Here is a 24,550-nt window from a genome sequence, read left to right as displayed (position 1 = left end):
CATCTGCAATTAGTGTGAATAACAAGTTGTAAAATGCATCCGAGTAATGCATCCCCGTTAAAAGGAATATTCCGGTTTATTACAACTTGGGTTATTATTGTAGTTTTGGCTGATTGGTTACGACAACATTGCTCTCAAAATAATTGAAGAACAAAGAACATGACTGATCTAAATTATGGATATTATAAATGATTCCACTATCACTCATAAAGGCGGGCCGCCGGTTCAGATTATAGTGCCAAAGCAGTCCCTGGCCTTATTCTACCATATACAATGACTTTCACGCAGTGAGGTATACAGATTTTTTATTTTGTAAAAATCATGGCAGATATCCTGAGTTGAGGTATTAGGAGTGAAAATCGGATCGGTGCATCATTAATGTTAACAAGCTAACAGTTTAGCTAGATTATCAAAAACACTTTATTTGGGAGGTAAAACTTGATAGTGAGTGCACCCAAAATGTTGCCAATAATCCTACGATAAGTACGGTAAATTTAATTTTATCTGGAAAGTAAGTATGTAAACCGTAATGGATGTTGTATAACAACCATCTGGGTAATAATTTTACTGTTAACCTTGTTTCTCTTCTAAATACATTTTTGCTGACCTGGGCCATGTTCTTTAAATGTGGCTTAACATGATGCTAACAGGCTAAAATGATCCTGTTAATCCTCATCCTGCTTAATTGGGGTAAATGTAATGTTTTATGATTCCATCGGTCCTTTAACAGTCAGACAAGTTATAACTTAGTTTATTCTTTCTTGTATTAAAAGGTTGGTGTTATTTTCAAGGGTATCCATTTAATTTTGTTGTGTGTGTGTGTGTATATATATATATATATGTTGTGTGTGTGTGTGTAGGTATTTCACTCTAAATTGCAATAATGACACTAACAGTTACCTACATGTTCTCATCTATTATCTTAATACCTCTAAGAAAAGAAGTCATTTGTATCTTGAAATGGGTTCATATATGGGGGTCTTCTCTAAAATGTTTCGGTCATGAACCAGCTAATTGTGAATAAGCTGCAGATACATTTTAATCCAGCTTTTGAAGAACTGATATCCAGACTTGTTCAAATCATCAACAATGAATTCAAGCTGTATTTAGTTATCGATGAACAGAGAACAGGAACCTGCGGGTTTGTTTAAAACTTTGTCTGACTTCTCGTGTTTCTTAGCCCGACTGATTGTTTTTTTAGTGAGTTAGTCAGCAATTAACTTGGCGAGTACAATGCCATTAATACAAATTGAAATGAACTGCAAAACTACAAAAATAAAACCAGAATCATCCTTTCAATAAATCAAATTATTACCAATATCAAATTCTATGTTCCCTGAGTTTCTGTGAATAATTTTCTGGACTTCCCTGAATGTAGTATTTAAAATTTAAAAACATAAAAATCAACAATATTCCACAAATTCCAAAACCAGTGGGAACCCTCAAAAAAAGCTTGGTGGATCAGAGTGAGGGGGCTCAAAGATGTAAGATTGCCAGTGACTACAAAAAGCCAGGGTGGGAGTGGGGGGTTGGTTGGGTGGGTAGGGGTGTTAGGTCCTTGCCAGTGGCAACCGTATAGCTTCTGGTTGCCATGGATAAACTTACTGGCAGGTGAGCTTTGAGGTGAGGGCAGAAGTGGGGGCATCTCCTCTGTGGCGCTGCTCTGACTCAGCGCCGAACTGTCCGCTAGAACACACACACAAAACGCAGCCAGACACACGATAAATGCATACATCCACACACCACAGGCAGACAGTCAAGAGTGTGAGAGACACTTGTTGTATCTCAGCACACCTGCCAGTCACTGCAGTCAAATACACACACTTCACTAGATGGGAGACAGAGAAAGAGAGAGTGGATAAGAACCGGAAAATGGGACTAAAACACTCGAGTACCTTTCCTACCTTTCATTTCCTCCTCGTCGTTGGTGGCGTTGCTCTCTGTTGATCCCTGGAGTGCAGAGAAACAAACAGAAAGATACTAAAATTAACACAGCCAGCTTAAAGGTCCAATGGGCAGTAGAGAGTGCAGCAGCTGGGTGATGCTTGGGCTTTCAGACGGACAAAAACACACACATCTCACCTTGACTCCATCAGGAGGGTTGTGCACCACTGTGCTCTGAGATTCCTGAGATGCAGAACAGAACAGTTAGTCCAACGCATCAGAATCCTGGACCAGTGCCTCTCAACTGGGTTTAAACTGGGCACTATACTCTACATCAGCCATGGGGTGATCACCTAACACTGCATCTCCTTCACATTAGTAGGTTTGTCTTGAAGTATCAAGAACACCCATGGCTAGGGCTAGGAGATGAATCAACGTTTATTTTCATTATCAATTATTTTATTGATTCATTGTTTTGTCTAGAAAACGTCATATCATTGTGAAAAATGCTCATCAGCATTTCCCAAAGCCCAGGTAGACATATTTAATTAGCTTCTGTAGTCTGACCTACAGTCCGAAACCCAAAGATATTTAAGTTTACTAACATAGAAGACGAATACCAGAAAATATTAACATTTGAGAAGCTGGAGCCAATGATTTTTTGGCCTTTTTGCTTAAATAAATGGCTATAATAAATGTATTCTCAAGATTGTTGCAGATTCATTTTCTGTTGATCGACTTATACTCGAATTGTATTGTGATGATATCACCACACTGGGCTACACAATTGAATTAGTTACTGCAGCTTTATCTTTTTCTGGATTAATTCCTCAAGTTAATCAATATTGATAATCATAATGGTTGATTAATTTTGTAGTCTATCGACTAAAGCTCTGGTTTCATCTGATATGGTACATACAAGTGGAACACAGTTCTTTGCATTGAACATCAATAATGTATGTGATTTTGCATACATTTAGCATAACATACTAAATCTACTATAAAATATTCTAATTAATATTCTGATATTGATTTCAGCCATATTGCCCAGGCCGACCCATGGCCTACTTTGGAGTCCTGCACCACCAGTTGAGAAGCACTACCTTACCAGACCAGACAGCGTAATAATGTAACCATTATTACCACCATACCAGCCCAAGATGTAATATGTAATGCATGCTAATAAAGCATCTTAAAATCACAACATGCTAGAAGTGGAGGAGTTAAGTTTGGCAGTATGGTAAGGATGTCAATGGGAATATTAATGATGGCAAGATAAACAGGTTAGAGTGAGAAAGATGGTTGGCTGTTAGGATAAATGGTTGCAAGGCAGTGTTGACTGAGTAGAAAAGTTAAGGGATTGCTGATTAAGTATAAGAGAGAAGTGAATAACAGAGGCCGTTACAGGATAAGACTACATTTTATTTGGATATCAGCTAAACCTGGAATCTACAGTTCTCTGTGCTGCCACTTCAGAGGCTTGTAATCATATAAAAAGTTCATGCTCCTTAAAAATTTAAAAAGGTGCACATGTGCAGCCTGAGATTCAGGATAATGAGCATTTTTTATAATTTCCAAAAAGTTCAACTGATTTAAAATTCAGTGACACATGTGCACCTTGGGGGGTAAAATGGCCAGAGGATGGGTACTGCTGGGACAGGCAATGTTACGGTGCAACACCTCCTGGATGGTAGATGAAGGATGACAAGCAGCGACTATGACGATGTAGGGTGAGGCACAACAGACTACTATGCAACTATTGGGGGGAGGGGGCGGGTTTAAGAGGCGGGAACCAACACTGCGGCGGCCTACTGTACCATCTGGGCGTTGGTTGCCATGTTGGTGTCTTTCAGGGCATTGATGGCGCTCACTATACTGTTCTTACTGTTGTTGGTAGAAGGCTGGGACGAGAACGCAAACACTCAAAGTGAACACATACGTTACACACACTCACACACAGATGCATTAGAATCATACGCCTTTTAGGGAATGGGGCTAATGTTGGTCGAGGCTCCGAGGCTGTTGAGAGCTAACAAGGTAAATGAGAGGGTGAGTGCCACAAAATGGCCTCTAGATCATCCTTTTAACTGCCTCACTAACTCTCTATGCCTCCGCCACTTAACTGCACAGAGAGACCCCTGGGGCAGAGGAGAAAGAGAGGGAGGCAGGAGGGAAGGGAAATGCTTAATAGCAGCAGAGAATGATGGGGACTGCTCGGAAGAGAGAGCAGCAAACCTTTGACTGAGACTAAAGGTGAAAGAATAAAACAAACATAAAAAAGAATTGATTGATAATTATACAAAACAATGTGACTAAAACTGGGGGCACTTAAACAGAGTTTCTCAAACTTGTGGATGAATGGCAGGAATTCTGGGATCTAAAAAGTTGAGAAACCCTGAGATGCAGCATAATCCCCTATAGAAATGAACGGGAAATTTGAGCCAAAAAAACTAAACTCTGGAAAACCCCTGAAAAACAAAATCATTACTGTATGAAAAAGATATTCTTTAACATAATTACAAGGTGGAGAAAGTGAGCTTAAGCGAGAGAGGTACAGAAAAAGAACAGAAGGCAAAAAAGGGGTCAGCTAATAGAGGAGAGACAGGACACAGTGTAGCAGAACAGAAGAGGGCAGAGAGGTGACGAGACAACCTTACCTTAGCAGAATCTGACTTCTTGTTGAGTAAACTTTTGCATGCTGAAAAAAATAAAAGATAGAAAGGGGGAGAAACCGGTACAAGTTTAACTGTTGACAACAGCATCCATGCCAATCTGTACAGCTCTTTAAAAAAGATTTTTTGTATAGCTTTTATAGAAATCCGCAACTTTAGCAAAAACCTGGATCTAACATTTGTCATATCTATGAATCCCCAATACCCAAGCTTTTAAGGGCAAATAAGTCTAGATGTTGCCAAAGAATAACATGCATTTAATGGATTTCTTGGGTATGTTTTCCCTTGGCTGTACTAGTTGCTACACTCTGCAAAACCCATTCACATCATAATCCATTCATTGCCATCTGGGGAAAAAAAGAGAAACCTGAGAGCAAAGTAAACTTCCTAAATCCATTTCCTGTCTGTAAGATCCCAGCAGATCTAGAAAGAGAGTGATGGTCATACTCAAACTGCCGCCAGGACTGACGGCAATGAACTAGGTTAATGTAAATCATTGATTTCCTTTAAGGGTCCCAGTCACTTTTCCTTTCAGTCTAAAGCTCTTAGCTGTCTGTTGCTTTCTTTTCTCTAATTTTCTACTGACACACAGGTTCCAAAAAATCTTGTGTTTCTTACCTTCCAATAAGAAATGGGAGAAGGAAAGAGGGGGAGAGAGGGGAGGGTTGAAAGAGAGGGCTTAGTATTTCAATACAAGAGAGTTGAGATAAGGGGCACAGCATTTACAGCAGCAGAAAATATCAAGTGACAACTCATGCTCCTTAATCTTGGTTGTTGCATAAAGATGCAGCTCCTATCTTGGCCTGGCCATGCAGCATCCAAAGAAGAAGAAGAAAAAAAGTAATTTTTATATATATATATATATATATATATATATATATATATATATATATATATATATATATATATATATATATATATATATAAAAATTTTATTTAAGAAATGTTTTCATTCCTTAACCAGGGAAAGGAGAGCTGATTGTTCAGAGCGCAAACATCTGCTCCTAATTTGGCTAAATCTTCTTCCAAACAGCCACCAGGGCGCTAATTGTGACAGCATGGGACCACCATGTTCACATGCTCTCTAAATCCGTCCTTCCATTCTGCTCCTCAAGAGAACGATCACCAATTTCACGACAGGATGGATAAGGTCAAGATGACCCACAGTGGGAGGGCTGCACCACTCAAGCAACATAACCAGCTCGACGATGAACAGGGAAGGACCGATTAGAGAGCATCTGAAGTTGCATCTCCCGAGAACATTTTACAGGATATAACCCCACAGGACACCCACATGCAAAAGGCTGCAAGACAAACACCTTTCTAGAAACATACAGAAATACTACAAAACACACACTACCGTCACATTTTGCTCTAATGTCATTAAAAAGGAAACATCATGAGCAAACTGCCAAGCCTTGCTTCAGCCAAACGCTACAGAGATGTGCAAGGAAGCAGTTACAGTGGTGCTCATAAGTTTATGAACCCATGCTAAAGTTGACTAAAAAAGGAAATAAAAAAAAATAAAAAAATCTTGATCTTAATGCCTTAATTAAAACAATTAGGAAAATCCAAACTTTAAGGACACCAATTTTCTTTGTGACTGAATAATGTATCGTAAATAAATAAATGTTCTTCCTTAAAATACAGGGGGCATAAGTAAGTACACCCCTATGTTAAATTCCCATAGAGGCAGGCAGATTTTTATTTTTAAAGGCCAGTTATTTCATGGATCCAGGATACTATGCATCCTGAAAAAGTTCCCTTGGCCATTGGAATTAAGGGCGTTTTCACACCTGAAAGTCCGGACCAAGGTTCATGTTTTTGTTACATTGTATACATTTGATCCGGTAAGTTTTGGTTTCACACTGCAGTTATGCAAACGCACTAAAGAACTATACATGACAAAACTACATCCTGCCGTCATCACATACGTGAGCTGCGTCTCCAGATACTATAATTGATTGGTTTGTAGACGGGTTTCCCCGTCCTCTCGTATCTCTCTCTGTGTCGGAGTTCTTTCAACTGACTGCTGCTCTCCCCTACTGCCGCGGCTATTTCTGTTTTGTTGTGATATTGAGAAGCAAAAACACAGGAACTTTCTGGAGAATTTATTCAGAGACAACCGGAAACCTACACTGTACATTTACTACCACTTAACAAATAAACTGCTGATGTATTCTCTGCTCTGATAGCCGACAGCTGTCTGCTCTGAGCGCATTCACCGTCACTCTCTCATGTAGCCTACACACTAAGCACCGAGCTATTCCTTAAAGGAGCTTCCCTGGTCTTGTAACACAAGGAGAGCCTGCCAGAGCTTCTTGTATTTGGTCCGAAAGCCCGAACCATCCAAAAAATGCTTTCACACTATAAACGAACCGGACCACGGTTCAGTTTGGTCCTGACCGAGACCACCTCTTTTTATCAGACCAAAATTTGGTCTTTTGATCCGGACCGTGGTCTGGGGGAGGTTTCACACCAGTAATTTTGGTTCGGATCAAACTGAAAAGTCCGAAAGTCCGGACCAAATGAGGTATGTGTGAAAACGCCCTAAAATAGCCCCACATCATCACATACCCTTCACCATACCTAGAGATTGGCATGGTTTTATTTCAGTTAGTAGCCTAATAGCTAGTTTGATTTGCATTGAGAGATGATTTTATGGAAAGTACCCCATGCCAATCTCTAGGTATGGTGAAGGGTATGTGATGATGTGGGGCTATTTTAATTCCAAAGGCCAAGGGAACTTTTTCAGGATGCATAGTATCCTGGATCCATGAAATAACTGGCCTTTAAAAATAAAAATCTGCCTGCCTCTATGGGAATTTAACATAGGGGTGTAGTTACTTATGCCCCCTGCATTTTAAGGAAGAACATTTATTTATTTACGATACATTATTCATTCACAAAGAAAATTGGTGTTGTTGAAGGTTGGATTTTTCCTCATTATTTTAATTAAGGCATTAAGATCAATTTCCAAAAGATGATTTTTTTATTCCTCTTTTTAGTCAACTTTAGCATGGGTTCATAAACTTATGAGCACCACTGTATAGTAATAAAAAAAAGCCAGGATTTTGCAGTGATGAGTGACATCATCAGACGACGAGTCCAATCTGGAGTGATGATGTCACACGAGATTCACGAAAACTTACAAGACAGGCAACTTGGTCCAGTCTCAGTGAGGAAGCCCGCATTCTGAGGGCTCTAGCTCACAATCAAACCACCACAAACACACAGAATCTCAGCGCACCCATCACACATACCAGGATGTTCTACACTGAGGTCAGCTACCCACATTTTACCTTTATCCTACCTACACACAGATCCTAGTTAGCTATGGAGATTTACGTACACTGTAGAGCAAAGGTTTTCTTGTCTGAAATGGTGACAGAAAATCCAGTCTGCTCCACACTGTCTGTTTCTAAAGTACTCAATCCATGGAGCCACCATCGGAATCGCCGACCTTCACCACCCGTCCCCACCCAGCAGGATGAGAGCAAAGCCTGATTTAAGTACTTTCAAAACAAAGGAATCCATCCAACAAGTTATGGAAAATGTCATTAACAAATCATGGCGGCAGGTTTGCGGCCACGTTAGCTTGTGGCATTCCTTTGAAGAGCCAATGAGACTTTTTTGAAAGCACTAAAACAGATCTCAGGAGGGGGAGATGAGACGTTGGATGCCTTTAACCTCAAGGGATTCATCAGGAAGGCTGCACAATGGTGATGGTTTCAACAGTTGGCTCCGGTAGCAGCAGCAAAGGCAGCAGTGCCATCCTCCGTCTCAGTATAAACCTCTCCCCCAGCTCCTCAACATCTGCCTTTCCCCTCTCCTCCCAACCAAACCCAGGTTCGACGATGGCAGCACGCCAACCCAGCTCTTGCCGGCCCCCTGCAGTGTCAGTTCCCTGCCCCAGAAATACATGCCTCTCCTCATCCCCTGCCCCAGTCTGCCCTGTGCCCATCCTCACAGCACCGGCCGTGGGCAGAGCACAGGGGCGTATGGGGTCAGCTGGAAGTCAGGATGGAGCTATCTAGAACTGATGATATAACTTATTTGGGAGATGAAATGGGGGTTACAATGTCAAGGCTGAGTGGTGGTGAGGTGTAAATGTAAAAAGCACTTTGGAGTGCAGGTTGAACTGAATTGATTACCATTAAGTGATGTTGATGTACATAACTGTGTGCATAAAATGTGATATCTTTGCATTACAGCAAATACAACACACATCTATAAGACCCTAAATTAACTAAATTTGTGTGAGTATGCATGCATGTGTGAATGTTGTTGAAGATGCTGGCAGAGGCTACATGCAGGAGTTTGGGGGTAGTAATGAGGTCCCACCCTGTACTATGAACCAAAGAAGTAAGCTTTGTGTGAAGAGGAAGTGGATGGGCGTGTCTCTGGGACGTACCTTCCTGAGCCAGTGAGGCCGTGGAGGAGGCGGCAGCAGCAGAGTTGGTATGCTGCCGGCCCACTATTGGACAGAAATGCTACAGTTGGGAGGGGCTATACAAATTAGGCAAGTCTATGTTCAATCATGGGCCTAGAAAGCTACAGGGTGTGCTGGCTGCAGCCCAGACACATCACAAGGTTTGATAGAAATGGGCTAAAGCAAAGACATGCACCCCTGTGGTTTCCTAGGCCCAGGGTTGAAATCATTAGCCATCGACTGGCCAAATACTTAAGAAGCTGAGAACAAAGCTTCAACGAAAAGCAAGTCACTCTCAGCATACTGAGATAAAAACACAGAACCTTAGCAGTCACCTTGCCCCCAACATAAAAATCTCATATAAGTCTAGGCTTCCCTTTCTCAAACATGCAAACGCTCCATGGGCAGCAGAAAAACACACACACACACACACACACACACACACACACACACACAGGAGAGATACATTAGCATGAACATAACTGGCACAACAAATCTAGTACATGAAAGAATATCACATATTAGCCTGCTCACGTATATCAGGACGAAATGCACTCATATTAATCATTATCAATACATCGTTTCTACCATGAATCGAAGGAACTTCATGTTTCAAATCGGTATTAATGTTGTAAGCAAGTAAACTCAAAACATTATTTTGAGGATGAGTGGGTGAGTGAGAGTGTGTGTGTGTGTGTGTGTGTGTGTGTGTGTGTGTGTGTGTGTGTGTGTGTGTGTGTGTGTGTGTCTAAAAGAGGTGCAGAGGACTCTATCCACTCTCCTTCCGCCTCCCCCTCTGCATGTGCTACGTGGGAGGCTAAGGGCGAAGGGCACACCCACCTGAGAAGTTTCTGGACACCAGCATGGTGGTGAGAATGGCTCCCTGGAGGAGGAGACGAAGGAGGAGAGAGAAGTGAAGGAGGTATAATGAGTGCAAGTAGTTTTGTTTTATTTAACAGGATTTCTTCACTGCTCCATATTCATTTCTAATAGGACAGTAATATTTTTATCTTTCTGCTTTTTTTAACAACAGTGCCTCCATCAGTTCTTTTCAACAGCTAAATCCAGTCAAGGCTGAGTCTTCATTTGTTCTCGGTCAAACAATATCCAATCTTTAAAAAACATTTTATGAACCGTATTATTGGTGAGATGCACCGTTAACTGTAAGCCTTCACATCTCCAAGTCCCATTACATATTCTTTTATGCAAATTAATAGAAATGATGTGACCAAAAAAGAACAGCTGCTTCTTGATCCACTAGTTTGCATGTACGGCTGTGAATGCAAACTACAGAGCCGGGTATCGTTTGTGCTGCCGATACAATTGTTCAACACCTAAAACACATTTCTATACGACGAAAGGAAGGTTAAATAAAATAAGTAGATATACAAATAGTAATACTTTGTACAAGAGTGAAAGCTGAAGCAGCACATAATCAAGGGGGTCTAAAAACAGAAAGGTGGCAAATCAAAGTTTAAGATAAATACCTTGAGTTTTCGGCGAGCGTTAAACTTGCGGAGGCACTCGACAGTTTCCTGTCTATGCATCATGGAAGCCACTGTAGAACGGTGCTGCAGGACGACAACAACAAAGAATTAAACACATAAACTCTGTTTGTGTCAATATTTCTGCACAGTTATAGTTATTTGAAACTTATAATACAGTAATTCTTCAAGTGCTGTGTGAGTATGTTTCATGTCCAGATCTACTTATGCACACATATTTGTACCATCCTCAGTAATTCCAATAATTCTCTGGTGGGTTAGATGAATACTTACGCAGATCCAAGGGTGTTTGAGGGCCTGTTCGGCAGTGATTCTCTTGGCTGGGTTAATGGTCAACATCTGGTTGATCAGGTTCTTTGCCTCTGGAGTCACTGTGTCCCACTCTGGGGATGGGAACTGGGGAAAAATAGAGGAAGTAGCTGCAACAATTGAAAAGGACAGAAGGAAAGCAGATTGGAAACGATACAGGTTTCCTGAAAGACTGGTTAGGCAAATCCACACCATCTGGGAACCCAGTTTTGAGTTTATTTGTCAAAATTAGGCCGATACGAGAACAAAACTGCTAGTTTTTGTTGTTGTTGGGATTAACAGAACACATGCGTCTGTTTCAGTTCTTTAAACCATATTTATTAAGAGTAAATTCCCTACAAATAGGCTGCCGGAGATTTCCCCAGTCTCTCTCTGAAAACTGCAATGTGACTTGATTAACCACAGACTGAAAAAAGGAGGATACCCCCTCTCTGATTCTCTCACACGCACGCACACACACACACACACACACACACACACACACACACCTCTGCAATGCGTCAGGGAGGCCCTGATAGGATCAATAGCTTTGGACCACTTCTCAATTGAACACTATAAACATTTAAATACTGCTTAGTAAACCCCTGCACTGCACCCTACACACACCCACACACTTACATCATATGCCCCAGCTTTAATCTGCTGATAGAGTTTGTGTTGATCTTCATCCCAGAATGGGGGATATCCCACTAACAAGATATAGAGAATAACACCTGACAGAAAACAAAGTGAGAAAGAGATCATGTTACAATACTTCGAATTATTTTTCATTCAAATTAGGAAAGGCAATTTTATTTATATAGCACTTTTCATTACAAGTAAACTTGTTGTGCTTTACATTTAAATGCATGAAGCAAAAAGGAAACATTTAAAATTAAAGTGAATTAAATACAAGAAAATGCAACCCCTTCTTTTTTCCTCTGCCAATGGTTGGAGGTTTTCAAAAGTTATCCTGCCTCAGTTTTTGTTATTAATCATTTACATTTTTGAAATGAAATCTACACCTAAATGGTCCTTCATAAGGCTCTCAAATTGGCTAATTTGTCTAAAGACAAACATGCCCAGTGCCTGGCGTTTGTTTACCACTAGAAAAAATAACAGGCTGATTGCAACAGGTTTATTGCCCAAAAGTGAGGCTCAAAACTCACCGCAAGCCCATATGTCTACAGGCTTGCCGTAGGGGTCCTTCCTCAGGACTTCAGGGGAGAGATAGCCAGGGGTTCCCGCAAACCCTGTCCGCCAGAAAAACCAAAGGACACAATTAACTGATGCCTTTTATTACAATTCTGTATGTTCTTCAATTCTATCTATGTTTGTGCAGCTATGTATGGTTCAGATGATTGTGACCTGTTGGACTCCAATGCCAGACTAGCTTATGACAGTGTAGAGTCACAAGCAAATGCCTGTTAATCATCTCGGCCCCACTGAAGAGTCAGCCAAATGCTGCCAGCTTGACTGTTCGCCAAGACACAATGGCCTAAGCATGAACTGGACAGTGTCCGTGAGCCTCTTAAGCAATGCTCGCACAAATATTCTTTGGAGTGGGCGAGTAGCTATACAGACCTAGTGTATCAAAGAGGGTCTGTTCAGCAGTGATTTGTGTGCATTAACATATAAACTATTGAACACCCAGATAGAATAACAGATCAGGTAATGGTCCAGCTCATTTGATATGTGTGTGTCACTGTTTATGTTTTCTTACCAAACCAAGCCTGCTGGTCTCCTTGCACTTCAATAGCAAGGCCAAAGTCTGCCAGCTTCACTGCAGCTCCCTTCATCTTACTGGCCAACAACAGGTTCTCAGGCTGACACACACACACATGGTGAAGCAGAACGTATGACAAGAGATCAAGACAGTGAGAGACAGATAGTGACAGGCACTCTTCAGTAAAGCTCTTTCTTAGAAATATTTATATTTGATGTATTCGACACAGCTCGTGTGGGGGTTGGGTAAAGGGGTGCGATGGAGAGACGGAGGATGTAGAGAGAGGATGAGTGGTTGTGAATCTCCACAATGCCTTATATGGGCATGGGTTCGTAGCCATGGAAACCACTTGGGGAGTCATTTAGGCAGCGCTGCAGACTGCATGCTAAATGGAAAGTGTACTTAGCGAGAGGCAGCGTGTGTGGCAGCGTTCTAAATGGCTGTTGTTTGGGCAGTAGGACATAAATGGCCGCAGTAAAAGCCCACCCAGGATAAAAGGCCAACAAATCAGACAGGCAGCGCTCAAAGTTAATAGCGTTATTGTCCGACAGAGTGTGCACAAACACACACACAAAAGCTGCCCACACATGTCTACGACATCCCTTGTGGTTGTTTTTTTCGACACCTTGCAGCACTTGAAAAAGGTATTCAATACATATTATTATTGCCCTTCGTACCAGGTCTATTATCACCTTAAACTGGCTTAAGGAGGAAACTGGAGGTAGCAGAGACGCTCTCTTCCTCTACTCTTTGCATCTGAGCCTATCAGCTATTTGGGACAACTCAAGCTCCTCCCACGCTGCTCCATGGGTGGGTGTGATGTCACATGGGTTGTCCTGGCAACTCCCGAGGTTCATCTATGCCTTCACCTCCTCTCTCATAATAGACCCCCTTCACAACAGTACAAAATGTGTGCATGTGCTGTTTGAGTCCTTGTCTTTTCCTTGCCATAGGTGAGAGACAAACCCCTGCACGTGACCATGACTCACCATCTCTGTGTGCTCGACATGAACACACATGCATGTGTGTACGAACACACACACATAGGACAAACAGAGTTCTGGAGACGGACAGACAAGCTGACAGATCTGAGAACAGATAGGAGGGTAAAAACAATGGATGGGAGAGGGACCCAGGGAAAAAATGAAAGAGATGGAAGCAGAAAAGCAGAGATACAGAGAGGGAGATGGAACAACCGAGAGCCATCTGTGTGTTGCCATGGCCACGAGCAGAGGTGTGTGTGTGTGTGTGTGTGTGTGTGTGTGTGTGTGTGTGTGTGTGTGTGTGTGTGTGTGTGTGTGTGGTTGTCACAGCAACGGGCAGCCACTCACCTTGAGGTCTCTGTGCACAATATCATGCTGGTGGATATGATTGACACTCTCCAAGATCTGACTAATGCAATGACTACGGAGAGAGAAAAGGGGGACAAACGGAGAGGAAGACGTGTCAGTCACTGCCCTTCATTACAAAAAAAAAAAAACATCACATATATTCCAACATGAGTGTTTATGGTCTGGATCTAACACTGATGCATTTCATTAGGAAGAAAAACCTTGACGTCATTCTTGTTCACTTGAGGGACTGAAATATGAACTTCAGACAACTTGTATACTGTATACATAGTATTGTTAAAAGAAACCTTTTACATTTAGGATGTAGAGCTGAAACTGTTATATGACAGAAGAGTAACTATTTTGATCATAGTGTATTCATTTGAGCCATTCTTCTAGTAGAAATGCCTTGTCACAGCTTCTTAAACGTGAGTATTTGCCCATTTCTCCGTTTTATATAATTGGATATGTATGTTTTTAAATTTCTCACAAAAAACGCATTATGATGATGTCAGTGTGGGCTTTAGGACATTTTTTTGGGCTCTTTTGGACATTTTAAAGACCAAATGATAAAAATAATAATTCATTTATAAAAATTGATAATAAATTGATAATAAAAAATATTATTTTTACATGCCTAGAACCATGTGAAAAATCACCTCTATTACAATTTAAGACAGTGGAGGTTAAACTTTAGTTTAAAAATGTTACTTTACAATCACCATTATTTTTCAAAGACATAATCCAGGTACTGTAGTTGAAACAACCAATACTAAGAAACATGTGGGAGGTCTTACACCACCCAGTCAATAAATCTCTATCCCAGTAGCAATTTTAATAATGGGGGCGTCAACTCAGCTGCTACTAATACCATTATTTCTCAATTTTGGCTGGTGAGCATGTTTTCACACTAGCCTGTTGAGTGTGTTGGCTCATGATGGGTCTTGTTAAATTTCCCTGCAAGCTAGAACCCGTCCACCTTATTACTGTCCTACGCACTGTGGTGTGAGGCTTCACGATGCCACTATTTAAGGCTCATGTTCATGTCATGTCTCTAAAAAAGGTTAATAGGTCAAAGGTCGGGCCCAGCTAGAGAGGCTTTATCCACGTGGGGTGGTTTGTGCGTGTGCGTGCGTTTGTGTCATTCCAAAGCCCCCATGTGTGCGTGAACAGGCAAAGACCCCTAATCCAATTGTACAACAGACTTCATAAGTTGCACACCATACAGCCACAGGAAAGAACATAGGGAAACTCTCATTAGGAGAAAATAGCGAGGAAAGAGAGAAAGCTTAAATGTCACAATGTCAACAAAATGTCAGAAAATAGTGTTCCACGGAAGCCAAAGGGACGTCTTCAAAATGCTTGTTTTGTCCAATCAACAGCGCAAAGTTAATCAATTTACAATAATATAACACAGAAGAAAAGCAGAAAATCTTTACATTTCAGAAGCAAGAACCAGCATTTTTGCCTGATGAATGACGTGAAGAATGAATGGATTGTTGATTGTGGCAGTACTCTACTTCAATGTAGAGGATGGAGAGCGACGCATGTGGCAAAAGAGAGACAAGTATATCGATGCACTTGTTGACGGGGTGGGGGTGGGGGAGGGAGGATGGGCAAGAATACAAGCAAACTAATTGCATCTACGCCTGTATGCCTGTGTTCACACTCACAATAAAGTGAGTATTCATATATTTAATGAGATTACGTTGTATGTTTGCAGCAGATGTGTGCATTATGTTCAGAGCAGCTCCATATGAAGCGCTTACCTGGCATCAGCCTCACTGTAGTACTCCCTGGCTACAATGTCTTCAAAAAGCTCTCCTCCTGTCACCCTGTGGGGGGAAAGAAAGAAAGAAGAAAAAGGAGGATGAAAGCAAGAAAGAAAGACAGGGAGGCAGGAGAGAGAAGTCTGTTAGCATACACAAACATACCGCATATATACGCATGGATAAAATGTCACTGTGTGTGTGTTCTGAATATACTCACAGGTCAAAGACTAGGTAATGAAAGCCTTCCTCTGAAATGCTGTCGTGGAGCCTCACTGCAAGAGAGAGGGTGGACATTGAGACAGAGATAAAAAGACAGGAGTTGGGTAAAAAGAAAATATATGAAGAATTGCTGCAGTGTTTTGACTGTTAAACCTCTCCATAAACTGAGGCTAGGAGAAAATATTTGAAGAGAGAAATGGACCAAAGGCAGAGCTAGAGAAATGAATGTCAACTATGTGACGCATTTTCTTTTTTTGTATATTTACTATTGCTCTTTGATAAAGCCAAAATATTTATTATTACTAGATAGAATAATCAGTAGAGTACTCCACTACTAAAATAATTGATAGCTGCAGCACTAGTTAGATGCTATGTGTCTTAAACATAAGGCTCCCTAACCAATCAGTCATTACAGATGTATCGGTTATGTTGCCATAATTTTCAGAGGACACGAAAGCTGATCTAACAGTTGCTGAGGAGTTATCAAGTTGATCAAAGAAATGTGCAGCTTTATGAATTGTTATTTTTGTATGTCCTCCTACAGCGCACTGTAGAGCTATGTTAAGTGGCAGTGGTACAGGAAGATGACATGCCCATTCTTAATTTTCTACAAAAAACTCTGATTTGCTACCATGGAAATAGCGGTCAAAGAGCACAATACAAGAACTATAGGAATAACAAAAAAATAAACTGCAGATGTGGGCAGCCATTCAGAGGTCTGGGACCAGGCTTGGAAATGTTATGTTTGAAAAGAAAGAAAGAAATACGATTAAATAAAAAAACAAGTGCTTGTGCTTGTTACCAGCAATGTTTCCTGATGTACTGATGAAGTGAGCGCTTGATCGAGAATAAAAAATAAAGTGGTGATTACAGTTATGAGCTCATAATACCACGATACTGCGGTTATGCGGTAACCATCAAAGTCTCACTGTCAATACAACAGAACAGCAGCAGAATGACAAAGCAGGAGCGAGGCAGCAGGATCTAGGCGTTAAGAAGATGGGCTTGAGATGCAGCTTAGGTTTAGCGTCGAGGAGCCACAGTTATCATTATGTAAAATGAATATCAGTTGTATAATAAGATGAAGTAGGATGGCCCTGCAGCAAGAAACAAGAGCAACTGCTCTTTCCTCCTCCTCCCATCTTCTCGCTCTCCCTCCATCTGTCTTCTACTCCTCCTGCTCTCTCTCTCCATCTGTCTCTTTTTGTGTGCCCTCTTTTGTCCAAAGTTTGAATGCAGACGATGCCAAAATATGTTAAAAAGAAGAGAAAGGACAAGCGCGAGAGAGAGAAAATCTATACAGAGAGAGAGAGAGAGAGAGAGAGAGAGAGAGAGAGAGAGAGAGAGAGAGAGAGAGAGAGAGAGAGAGAGAGAGAGAGAGAGAGAGAGAGAGAGAGAGAAATGAGTGCCTGGGGGGGCCCAGAAGAAAACTAGGACACGAGGAAAAGAAAAGGAGTGCAGTGGGAAAGGTGTCATTGATTTTGTCATATTCCCCCTTTCTGCCCTTTAACACCCATCTCCTCTAGACATCTCAATTAGAGCAGCACAATTCATTTAATTTTCTAAACATTACGGCAATACGAGTTTCCACAATTAACACACTGTTACGGGCGATGGTCAACAGTAATAAAACCAGAAAGTCAAGAAAGCAGACAAACACCTCAGCAGGCAGAGCAGAGAGGAAACTAACCTTCTGTCACCTCTCACTCCAACTGGGTTTACTTCATTTTTGTTTAAAGGCAATACCGGTGATGTCATTTACATATATTTTTGTTTCTGTTGTCAAGACAACTGCACAACTGATTTGAACAAGACTCACAAAAGTCTAACCACGAGCAGCAGTCCTGAGCGGTTAGTGTCTTGATACCAATGCAAAGCAGTAATGTACGTATTTTAGTACGTTTACGTGGCTGCTAATATACCGATTATCAGTTCAGCTTGTGCCGACTGCTGATCACATCGACTACTGACAATTGAAGAGATGATCTCAGATTGTTTTTGCCACCAAATCCAATATTAAGGAACTAAATTGTTCTACTAAATCTAAATCTGCTCCCTACTGTGCATTTACAGGAGATGTTACTGGTGGAGTGGTAAAGATGATCACGGTTAATTAGCACAAGTAACTCTGATCCTTAATTTAAAGCAACCCCTTTGCCAATCCTAACAAGTACTGACAAAACACTGCATCTCCGTTCTCCATATGGCTGCTCACCAAAAGCTTTACCCTCTGCAACAATGTCCATAACTGACAGCAGCTGTGCTGTGAAAACGGCTATATTGACATTTAGAATGAGTGATCGCTGGGACAGTTAGAGCATCTTTTTAGACGCAATGCCATTTATCAGGTCATTGAATGATATGATAAACGGAAATTTAAAGTATACCCACACCATTTACTGCCTCAGTAAAGTATAAATGTGACAGTGTGGTCAAATACTAGCCTGGAAATCCAGACCCAAATCCGAAAGATTAAGGGTCGGCATTGAGTAATGAAAATGGCCAAACTCAAGGGGCGGCACCAAGCATGCATTTGAAAATCTCACTGCACGCAATTGGATAACACTACGACCAATCACAACAATACATGGGGTGACGTATCCAGAGCCCCATACGCTTAGCTACCAGTGGAGCTAACTGGTAGATTAAACTGTCATCATCTGTTTAGCTTGCCTCTGGCCCGCCTATATCAGATACACCGATGTGATTGGTGCAACCTATGCAAGACACCATTGATTTTGTGTCTTCAAAATCAATGGTGTCTTCTCCCGTCCCGCAGGTAAAACTCGTTATTTTACTTTGTAGTATTGATAAAGATATGCATACCTGTCAGTTATAAGTAGCAAAATTACATTCTAGTGCATAATTGTATTCATACAATTCATAGTGTAATAATTAATTATTCTACCACAATAAGGGCAAAGTTACATTGTATAAAATGTATTTATTTCACTTATTATAGAACATGCGTTGATGGTTGTGGTTTGTTTTGGTCAGTTTGTTTTATTTGGCATCGTTTTAAACACACTAACAGATTTTATGTTAGTCCCTGTTGATTGCATCCCTCAGGTTGCCATAGGAGAAAAGAGCAGGGCAGAGAGCCCCGAGAAGAAAGAGAGAGAGAGGGAGGGAGTAGAGGAGTGTTAATAAAATGTGGCTGGCGTTCAACTGGATGATCCATGTATGTTTATTATTTTCTTATAAAACCTGGTTGGGGAAACCTATGAACAGCCGGTTACAGCACTGATCAGGAGCAGCACTCGTAAATCCCGGGACCTGCTGTCTATTTTTGGACCGCTTGTTCCAACCCGCAGCAACGTTAGAAATGCTCACTCCCGAAGGATTTGTGTTGGGTCCCGTGGGATCCCACTGCAGTCCTCTAGTGTACATCTTAACCATTTTAACTCAAGGTCCACCTAACTAGCTCTTTCCTTTTCAAGATTATTTTAACAAACTACTGTTTCCAAGGTCAAGGATGAACTTTTACGCTCAACATATTATTTTTGATTAAAGCTATTTGGGCAACTCTCTGCTCTGTTACAGAGTTAATGCTATGCTGTTATCAGCATAGCATTATCCTACAATGTTAGGCCAGCACCAGTTTTGGTGCACTCTAGTGAAGAACATTATCCTGTGAGCATGAGCAACAATACACAACCACACATTACACTTGGTCACGTGCACAGAAACTCACCGATGTTGGGGTGCTTCAGCAGACGACAGATACGAGCCTCTCTCTCAAGCTTCTGATGGTCTGAGGAGAGAAAAATTAAAGACCAGTTAAATCACAGACCAGCAAAGTGTTTATGCGCCATTACCTGGTCAAACAATTGTGTTCAGTAGCTGATTTTAAACAGCACAATAGTAAAAAAGGTTTTTTATAAGTTAATTCAGGATGATGTTAGCAATGTATGCATTTCATTTGAGGTGCTGGACAAATATGTCTTTTACATTTCTATTTTTCTTTTTTTTTTTAATAGTTTGGCCACTTTTTCTTTATTTGATAGTGATAGTAAAGATGCCAACAGGAAAGGTGGGAGAGAGCAGGGCTGCATGACATGCCACAAACACCCCTGCCTGAATCGAAACAGGGACATAATGGTTATATTGTATGGGTCTTAACTAAAAGGCCACTGGGCTCCTCATATGCACCAATTTAGAAAAACTCATGCAATAATATTTGCTTTTTATTGAGGCTTTCTGACACGCCCCCAACAATGTCTTTCAGTCAGAGAAGTAGTTCTTCCTGTGACCCATGATCCACTTGACCAAAGTCCTAAGTATGGCATAGGTCCTCATGATTCCTCAGTACACAGAGTCTGCACCATAGAGTGTATTAGTATGTCATCTGCACCTAATTAAACTTGAATTTGACTCACGACTGCAGTTTCCTATGTAATAATGATAAACTGGAGCTTCAGTCACAACCCAAAACAAAACAGTTAAATTAATTACATGAATGAAATTATTTTAAAAAAGGTACGAGGTTATGTGTGTCACAGATAAAGATTTGTTTTGTGTACGCAATGGGAAATATTTCAGGCCATGGCACCTTAGTAATTCAATCGCTCAAGCTAAGTGGTTGCATTTGCCTCTGAAAGGTAACAGTCACAGCTCCACTGACCACAGGTATGGTTCTATTTAATGATATTAAACTGTTTGTGGAAATTAATGAGGCTGTGTGTAGCAATGGGGGTACAAGTGTGCACCTACAAGCACATACAGTACATGGTTGTGCAAATGGGTTAGTGTGAAGCCCAATTGTAGAACATCGGTGTGTTTGCATTTCTGCTGGGAAGAAAAGCTAGCAAGAACACACACATACGCCTCATGTCCACACCAACATCCTTGTTTGAGGATTTTATTGAATCCTGTTGCAGTATGTGTGTACATGCATGTTTGTACAATATATCGGCGTGTCAACCACATGGCTGTTAAAAGTACTCCCTCCCATCTTTTTGGGAGCCATGCAGCTGAGGTCAGAGGTGAGTTGGAGTAACTTTAGTGAAGATCCAATATGACTCAGTGTGTGTACGTGTGTGTTAAAACTGTGGTAAAGCCAACTCCACCCCACAGCTCCGTAGCGATTACACCACACAGAGGCAGCCTCACTAAGATTTGCATTCATTTCCCCAGTGCAGCAACGGCCTCAGATAAAATTCACATGCTGTTGCTGAGCAATCACCTATCGACGTACCCAACTGTTCTTCTGCAACTGCAATACAGTATGTACAGGCATAATATAGGAGCCCATTATTATAAAAAGCAGCATCACTTTCTGCAACCCCTCTGCATCCTTCGCCTGACTTTCTCCAACTTGTTGCTAACTTGTTTGAAAGCTGCAGTTTTGAAGCTCTCTAACACGGTGCTACACTCTCCACCAATCTCCCTGCAGGTATAGATTTCCCTCATCTGAGAGAAAGCGAGTGAGAGACCTGAACCTCTTTCTAATTACACCAGTGACGCAGGACGGATAGACAGACAGAGAGGAGGAGGGAGGATTACATGGAACGTCCATTTGCTCGAAGAGGATCAGAGCTCCCCTGTGTGCGAGTGTGTTTGTGTATAGCTGTCTACCTTGGTGCAGTGTCACTGCAGCACTCACTAATTCATTCAATCTCCTTATTTGTTGGTGCTAGAGTGTGTGGTTGAAGAAGACAGGAAAGAGAGGGCTGGAGGGTAATTACTGGCACTTCCTACTGCTCTCTAATTGGCCATCTGCTTTGCCATGGGGCGGGCCCACAGCCATCTTACAGTCATCAGTTGAGGAGGACGGAGAGAGCCCGACACACACACACACACACACACAAACACATAAAACATACACACCCCTCTTTCTGCCACACATGACAGTCTGATTGAAGGCTTGAAGATTTAGTTCAGTTTGTTTTAGGCAAGTTCACATACAAACTGTTAGGACTGGGAAATACGAGTACATATGTTTTTAGGAGGATATTTAAACAAAGATGGCTCTATAGCACATTTTTTCAGCAACACAGCATGAGTATATACTGATCGCAGTGCAATACTCCGTTATTATTCACTAATAGCTATTAAACAAACCTAGATATGCTGTTTTCCTTTTGCCAGTAGCTAGCTCACTTGCTATGGTAGTGTAGGACTGTGTATTGTTACATATGATACTATCATTTTTTTATTATTCACATTGAGGAATAGTAAAATGTTTTCTATTTAATACAATAAGCCAGACTTCTCAATTTAGCAGTACTTCATTTTGCCTGAAACCGCTACAAGAACAATGGCAAAATAAAATGCAGATGTCTAAATTCATTAAATCATTTCAGTTAATATTTTTATTGCCATTTCTTTAAACCAAATCACAATAGGGCTGCAACAACGAATCGATAAAATTTGATTATTAAAAGAGTTGGCAACGAATTTCATTATCGATTTGTTGTGTCGCGCGACACGCCACTCAGTCGCGGAGATAAAAGCAATTGAGTTGAGTGCCGTGCGGAGTGAAAGAAAAGAAAAAAGAGCAGAGCGGGGGTAGAGAGGAAATACGGAGAGAGACCGGAGAGACCCTCATAACGTTGTTCTGAAACACATGACGGAGGCAGAGAAAACAGTATGACCTAAGTCATCCAAGGTGTGGGAGCATTTCACACTAAATAAATCGAAAACTTTGCTAATTTGTTAATTGCAAGATAAGCAAAAGCGACACGGCATGGCACGGTCACCACGGTGATGATCAGCACCTAAAACGTAAACATGTTGGAGTCCTTGATGAGGAGGAAGGGAGTTCAACAGCAGGGTAAAGTCACTACACAATCCTACTTTTGTTCCGTTTTGAAGTGAGGAACGTAACGTCCCTCCAGTGGTGCGGTGTGGTGCTGGTGCTGGTGTTTACTCGTTATCCAGCTTGACAAGCATGACAAGCTAGCGTTAGCTCGTTAATAACAGTAGTAAAGCAGGACTAAAGACACGTTTTTATTCACTCGCCTTTTTTGGCCCATTCATTTTTCAATCTATTGTCGTGTATATATTCTGTGCTTTGTCCCATATCAGTTATTGTTGACAAATATATTTGTGTGTGTTGTACTTTTTAATTTCATTTTAAAGTTCTTTTATAGCACTTGGGCATCTTAAGCTGTGTTTAAATGTGGTGAACAAATGAACTTAACTCGCACTTACTACAATGACGGTAATAATTTAATGAATAAGCTTCAAGTGAACGTGTGTGTGTGTGTGTGTGTGTGTGTGTGTGTGTGTGTGTGTGTGTGTGTGTGTGTGTGTGTGTGTGTGTGTGTGTGTGTGTGTGTGTGTGTATCTGCTCTTTGGGTTACTTACCTTTACATAACTATTAACTAAAACAACAAGTATGTATTTAAGTATGTATTGAGTTGATGTAAATTAATGCTTTTTTGTTTTTTTATCCGATTCATCGATTAATCAAAAAAATAATCGACAGATTAATCGATTATTAAAATAATCGTTAGTTGCAGCCCTAAATCACAATCACACGGAGCCGCTGTAAAATAGTCACGCGAGAGAAAACTCAGATTGGACAGATTACCCTGCAGAGATCTGAGGAGCAGTTAACCATAGTCCTCATAAATCCACCAGAGTTTAAAATTCCAACACGAAGAAATTGGAAGGAAACAGACATCGGCGAAAATACTTGCATCTGGCAGAATTTCCTGCGGCACCGGAGCAATCCCGGAAAGTGGAACATCAAGGATATAGACTAATATCTAACCAAAGAATAAACAAGACTAATAATCTGACCAAGCTACAAATATGTTTTAGGTGGTGACCAAAAGGCACAGTGGTTTGATACCCAGCCTGTTGGTAATTGTTATCAGGTGACAAGTTGCTACTTGCTCTGGTTTTGTAATTACAGTTACTACACTAAAGGCTCTTATATACTAGACAAAGCCCAGCTGGCACGTGCAAATATGACGTCATGGGATCGCCGTGACTATTTATACACGAGCTGGTGCTGACAACACTAGTTGCAGTCTTCTCCTGAACAGCGGTGGCGCTAATGAGCAAAGGCTACCGACCTTGTTCTTTCTATGGACTAGAAGAAGAAGAAAAAGGTAAACAACGGCAGAACTGGCAGCAGCATTGAAGTCAATGCTTCGATTTGATTCGATGACCTACTTGGTCAGATCAAGCATTTCATTCACCATAAAAGAACTCATCTTAACCCAGTAAGTTTACAAGAGAGACTTGCAGTCACTCTGAGAGTCCTGGCATCCGGTTGTCGGCGAACTCGTTCAGGCCTCCCATTTCCGCTTTGTTTTGCGAGCCGCTGAAAAAAAAAAAAAAAAAAAAAAAGAGCCGTGCGCGACCTCTGCTATTACGTCATTTTGACGTCACGATGGCGCGCGCCACCTTGGATGCGGCTAGTATACAGTACGTGTTAGTGTGGCTGTACACATATTAACATGCCATCTTAGGTTATATTCGTCAATACTTCATACTGTACTCTTTTCCCAATATCCAATGCATTTTTTTTTTTTATCTGACTGATATGAATACTGAGTATTGGTACATACCAAAATGTTTACACACAGACTTTAAGGGTGCTTTAACTCAATGTTCAGAATAAAAAGTGGTATAGGATTGCCTCCACGAGACTCTTACAGACCGTTCCCCAACTCGTCAAATACCGACGCTTTGTCACAGATACAGAAGCACAAGGCACTAACATGCAAGTGCGGCCAGACCGGCTATCAAAACAAAGAACAGAAA

The 24,550-nt window shown here is 41.2% G+C and overlaps 1 protein-coding gene across 16 annotated transcripts in view; it reads right to left on the bottom strand.

Annotated features, from left to right (window-relative positions):
• LOC116061519 (calcium/calmodulin-dependent protein kinase type II subunit gamma) overlaps nt 1-24,550 on the bottom strand; it is a 42,801-nt gene that overhangs the window by 8,732 nt on the left and 9,519 nt on the right. For 2 of the 16 annotated variants that reach the window (XM_031315759.2, XM_031315766.2), the window contains exons 3-18: nt 19,524-19,583; nt 15,828-15,882; nt 15,608-15,673; nt 13,839-13,911; nt 12,505-12,607; nt 11,951-12,034; nt 11,421-11,515; nt 10,767-10,889; nt 10,476-10,559; nt 9,829-9,871; nt 8,971-9,033; nt 4,542-4,582; nt 3,702-3,785; nt 2,083-2,127; nt 1,896-1,950; nt 1,606-1,686 (exon numbers count right to left, since the gene is read on the bottom strand). In XM_031315759.2, the coding sequence (XP_031171619.1) occupies nt 1,606-1,686; nt 1,896-1,950; nt 2,083-2,127; nt 3,702-3,785; nt 4,542-4,582; nt 8,971-9,033; nt 9,829-9,871; nt 10,476-10,559; nt 10,767-10,889; nt 11,421-11,515; nt 11,951-12,034; nt 12,505-12,607; nt 13,839-13,911; nt 15,608-15,673; nt 15,828-15,882; nt 19,524-19,583 (1,155 nt within the window). The remainder of the gene's footprint in view (nt 1-1,605; nt 1,687-1,895; nt 1,951-2,082; nt 2,128-3,701; nt 3,786-4,541; nt 4,583-8,970; nt 9,034-9,828; nt 9,872-10,475; nt 10,560-10,766; nt 10,890-11,420; nt 11,516-11,950; nt 12,035-12,504; nt 12,608-13,838; nt 13,912-15,607; nt 15,674-15,827; nt 15,883-19,523; nt 19,584-24,550) is intronic. The other 14 variants (XM_031315760.2, XM_031315768.2, XM_031315764.2 and 11 more) reach the window with 11 other exon arrangements.

This window comes from Sander lucioperca, chromosome 22, assembly GCF_008315115.2.
Source record: "Sander lucioperca isolate FBNREF2018 chromosome 22, SLUC_FBN_1.2, whole genome shotgun sequence".
NCBI classification, from domain to species: domain Eukaryota; kingdom Metazoa; phylum Chordata; class Actinopteri; order Perciformes; family Percidae; genus Sander; species Sander lucioperca.
Note: the sequence above shows the minus strand (reverse complement) of the source record. Positions and strands in the feature narration are given on the sequence as shown.